General features: G+C 35.4%; 1 protein-coding gene across 1 annotated transcript; it reads left to right on the forward strand.

Annotated features, from left to right (window-relative positions):
* Positions 1–773: 773 nt before the first annotated feature.
* Positions 774–4435, forward strand: LOC112040534 (probable disease resistance protein At5g66900). The gene is given in 4 exon segments (XM_024073422.2): positions 774–1596; positions 3130–3423; positions 3506–4098; positions 4101–4435. Coding segments are annotated over 4 exon segments (1521 nt in total). The 5' UTR covers positions 774–1193; the 3' UTR covers positions 4332–4435.
* Positions 4436–4841: the final 406 nt, after the last annotated feature.

The raw sequence follows: 4841 nt of genomic DNA on the forward strand, positions 1-4841 counted from the left end.
CTCCAAACTGCCTCATCTAAATCCAATCCATTCCACATTATATATCCAAGAATCTAAAGCAGGAAGAGCACTGGATATAGTGAACTTACTCGATTTTGAATTCCAATGTCTTTACCTCATTCTGTAAAATTCCAAAGCCTCTTTAGGCCAGTCATGGTGAACGCACCATAATATTATTGTCGCCCACGAATATTTATCTCTTTGCAGCATTTCATCAACCAAGCTTGTAGCCTCTTAAATCTTCCCCCCACATTTGCATAGCCAAATATCATTGTGTTCAAAGAACAAATCCTTGTTCACCCATTTCATCAAACATGTTCTAGGCATCCACAAAACCCTCACAATTAACATAGATATCGGGGAAACGATTATCATGTATGAGGTTCGACTTCCGAGTATATTGAAGCAGAGGGTGGTCGGGAATTTACTTGGGCTAGCGATTGTGCCAAAAAAAAAAAAAAAAGGAAAACGAGCGAAAATTGAAACTGGGTTTTGAGAAAAAGAGTGGCCCAACCAAACACACAACCCACTTTCGCGTCCACGGGGAGAGCCAGATCTTTTTTCTTCTTCTTCTTTATTTTGGGCCTAGCCCATTTTTGGAAATTTACTATTCACTGACGAAGAAAAAGAAAAAAAAACAATTTGGTCTGTGGGTATGTTTTGTATGCAATCCAAATAATGGGCTTCCACGTACAGTCAACTCAATGGTGTCAGTCAATCTGCGAAGAGTAGTTTACTTTATATGTTTTGTATTTTCTGTTCCATTTAGTTATTATCGGCACAAAGAAACTGAGAAGAAATTGAAGGGTTTGAGATCTCAACTGATTTCCATCTTTGTAGTTATTCTTGTATCAGATTCGCTGCTAGCTTAGTTTACTTGTACTGTTTTGCACTATTTCATTTGTTTGGATAAAATTCTCATTCATCTTCCTGAAGAAAAAAGAAGAAGAAGAAGAAGCAAAGTTATTCCTCTGAGCATTGCAGGGCCTCTTCCTGGGGCAGGATTTGGACAGGTCTTTACGTTGTTACGCGACGCAGTTAAGGATGTGGTAAGCAAAGCCCGTCAGATCAAACCCATTCTTAAAAGACTCGAATCCACGTTAGATCGTCTAGCGCCTACGGTCACAGATATAGAACGATTAAACCAACAACTTAATCGCCCAGTAGAGGAAACACAAAGCTTGATAGAAGAAATGACGAAGGGTGGGGAGCTGTTTCGCGAGTGCTTGCAAATCCCACGGTGGAATTTGTATTTAAGATTCAAGTACTCAAGCAAACTTACTAAGTTGGAAGAAGACATTTTGAGGTACTGTCAGGTTGATTTGCAATTACATGATGCAAGGACTGGGTTGGAGACCAGAAAAATTGTGAGTGATATTAGCCAGAGAATGGATTCGATCGCATCCGTAGAGACACCAAAGGTGTCATTCGCGGTTCATGAACCCCCGGATTTCACAGTTGGGTTTGATATGCCAATGAAGGAGTTGAAGACGCTGCTGTTGAAGGAGGAGGTGCAACTGCTTCTATTGACTGCTCCTGGAGGATGTGGGAAGACCACATTGGTCCAAATGCTCTGTCAGGATGAGATAATTAAAGGTACTTCCTTGTCTTTTGTGTGTCGGTGTGTAATTTTACTTTCTATTTGGCTATGGTTTTAGGAAATGTGGGAGGTTTGGTCCAGTGCTCAATGGCACTGGACACCGTAGGAATTGTGATCCATGGCACCGTAGACCAGGTTCAGTGCACTGGAAGCACTTGACCTGGATCCTTAAGAAATATATAGTTTGCATATTCTTGAAGTTAATTATAGTGGGACAGGTTTCTCTCCAACAAACCTCAATTTTGAAAAATTTTGAAAATTTATCTTAGATCGCACATTCCATTCATATATCATCAATCAAATAATTAAATTTAAAATTTTTGAGGTCTAAAATTACGTATAATAAATAAGTTTATCGATAGAATAGTAAATAATATCCGATGTGAATGAAATTTGACATAATTGTTAAAGAATATAAAAAACATATAATTTAATGGTTAGATTTTTAAAATGCATATCTAATAAAAAAAATAGTATTAACAGTCACCTTGGGTTGCTTGTTAAGAAACAACTTTATGTCAATGAAGTTAACTTTTGTCAATTCTTTACCAATTTTATAAGGTGTAGAGCTAATAAAGCTAACTTCTTGAGTTTCACTTGTTCCTTTAGTACTATTTTCAGTTATTTCATTAATTTATACCAATTTTTATGGGAAATGTTTCCTTGAGTCCCATTTAATAAAAAAATTAGATAAATGAAAAAAAATACATAAAAGAAGCTCCATGGTTTATTTTAATATTTTTTTTTCTTTCTAGCAAGCTAGCTACACAGCTTATAAAACTGGAAAAAATAACATAAAACTATATAAATGACAAAAGGTTGCCAAAAGAATTGTTGTTAACGACATCTTATGGCACCCATTAACACAATCTTTTTTTCATTAGGTAGACTCACAATAAATCATCTTTATTAAACCCTTTACGGTGCTCATTAATATTTAAAAAAATGTATATATATATATATATATATGAAAAGTTTAAAAGGTTTCTACCGAAAACGTAGAAAGCTTGTCCTTTTGCTGCTGCTAGTACGTGGACCCTTCATAGTAAAGTAGTAAAACGTTAGGTAGTAGCGAAAACAAAATACACTGTGAAATTCTTTGTTGAATCCTAAAATGAAATAATGTATTAAAATAAAAGGCAATTCTATATTTGGCTATCATTGAAAAAGTGAGATTGCATTCACACTCAAGAAATTGAACTACTGTTTGAAGTATGCCATTGCTACTTATCTTCATTCTTTTGTTTGGTCCTTTCAACAGTCATACCAGTGTTTTTGGCATATTTCAGCCTTGGGAATTACTGCCTTAGAAAGTACTAAAAGAAAAGAGATGGTTAAAAAAGAAAAAAAAAGCAATTCTCATATCTTCATAATTGGTGGTGTTTCTCATAATTTTTCTTCCCGCTTCTCACCGTTTGCTGCGATTGGGATTGGGTATTCTGTTCATATGACTTCAACATAACGAGTTTAATATTATGAGATATGAAATGTGCCTCTGGCAGTTTTCTAACTACGTTCTGTTTGGATAGGCATGTTTGAGAACAATATTCTCTTTGTGAACGTTTCAAAAACTCCCAACGTGAAGGTCATTGTGCAGAACCTATTTAATTATATGAACATGCAGCCTGAGTTTCAAATTCAAAGTGATGATGATGCAATCCACCAGCTGTCACAACTGCCGAATCATATTACACCTAATCCTATATTGTTGATTCTAGATGATGTCTGGCTTGGATCAAAATACCTTTTGTCTTTTATACCAAAGAGGTGGACAGAAAAGAAACAGAAACTCATCAATGCTCGCTTATTATCTTTCTCAACTGGTTGGCACATTTCCTCTCTAGCACATTATGTAAACTACATAATAATGAGTGCTTATCACACTCTGTACAATTCTTTTTGCAGATGAATCTTTCTCATGGACTTGGTGCAACATTCAAGCACCCAAAGTTGAGGTTCTAGTTCTGAATTTTCAGACACAAAATTAGACCTTACCTAAGTTTGTGGAGAAAATGGATGAACTCAAGGTTTTGATAGTCACTAATTATGGTTTCTTTCATGCCGAAATAAGCAATTTTCAACTGCTCGGGTCTCTACCCAATTGTAGGAGAATTAGATTAGAGAAGGTTTCAATTTCCTCCCTTTGCAAGACCCTTGTACCATTGAAGAGTTTGAAGAAAATATCCTTGTTCATGTGTAATATTGGTAAAGCTTTTGAGAATTGTACTATTCAACTTTCAAATGCTTTGCCAAATCTATTAGAGATACGCATTGACTATTGCAATGATCTGCTGGAATTGCCAGTTGGGCTGTTTGATATTGTCCTCCTAAAAAAACTCATCATCACCTATTGTCATAAGTTGTCAGCATTATCCAAAGGAATTGGAAATCTGGTGAATTTGGAAGTACTAAGGTTTAGGTCTTGTACTGATTTGTCAGAGTAGCCAGAGTCAATCAGAAGTCTCCATAAGTTAAGCATTCTTGACATATCTGATTGCCTAACAGCCTAAGCATTAGCAAGTTGCCAAAACATTTTGGTGAGTTGTGTAATTTAAAAGTGCTCAACATGAAAGGTTGCTTGAGATTGCGTAATTCGTTGCCAGAATCAACCATGGAGCTTAAGCAATTAGAGCTTGTGGTATGTGACGAAGAAAGGGCCAAGTTATGGGAGTCTATCAAGGAATTCCTCACCAAGCTTAAAGTAGAGGTGGCTAAAAAGATATCAACTTGAATTGGCTTCCCAAATAATGAGTTATGATAATTGTTCTTCTTAGAAAATGTTTTAGGTTTGAGTATATATGTTACGTCAAATGGAAATATGGAGAATCGATGTGAAATCCATTGCCAACAGTAGCTGCTAGTCAAGATAGTCTTAGCGGAAGCAATGATTGTTATTCATGAGAGAATCCGTGTACAGTGCCGGCTCAAGGCCTAGGCAACTTAGGCCTAGGCCTAAGGCCCACAACAAATAAAAAATTTCTTCACTAAAAAAAGGCCCCATCTCCCTTAGTAAAAAGCCCAAAATTTTATAAAAATATAACACTTTTTAAATAATTGGTACTTTTTTTTTTAGAGTGATGCTAAAAATACCACAAATTTTATTATAGATTTAACTGACATATCACTAATCACATAAAAAAGTAATTCAAACACAAATAAATTAAGTTGTTGAAATTTATCAATTACACTCATAATCACATTTATTGTGAGTATTTTGTAGTATTTTTAGTATTTTTCTTTT

This window comes from Quercus suber, unplaced genomic scaffold, assembly GCF_002906115.3.
Source record: "Quercus suber isolate HL8 unplaced genomic scaffold, Cork oak 2.0 scaffold_125, whole genome shotgun sequence".
NCBI lineage: Eukaryota > Viridiplantae > Streptophyta > Magnoliopsida > Fagales > Fagaceae > Quercus > Quercus suber.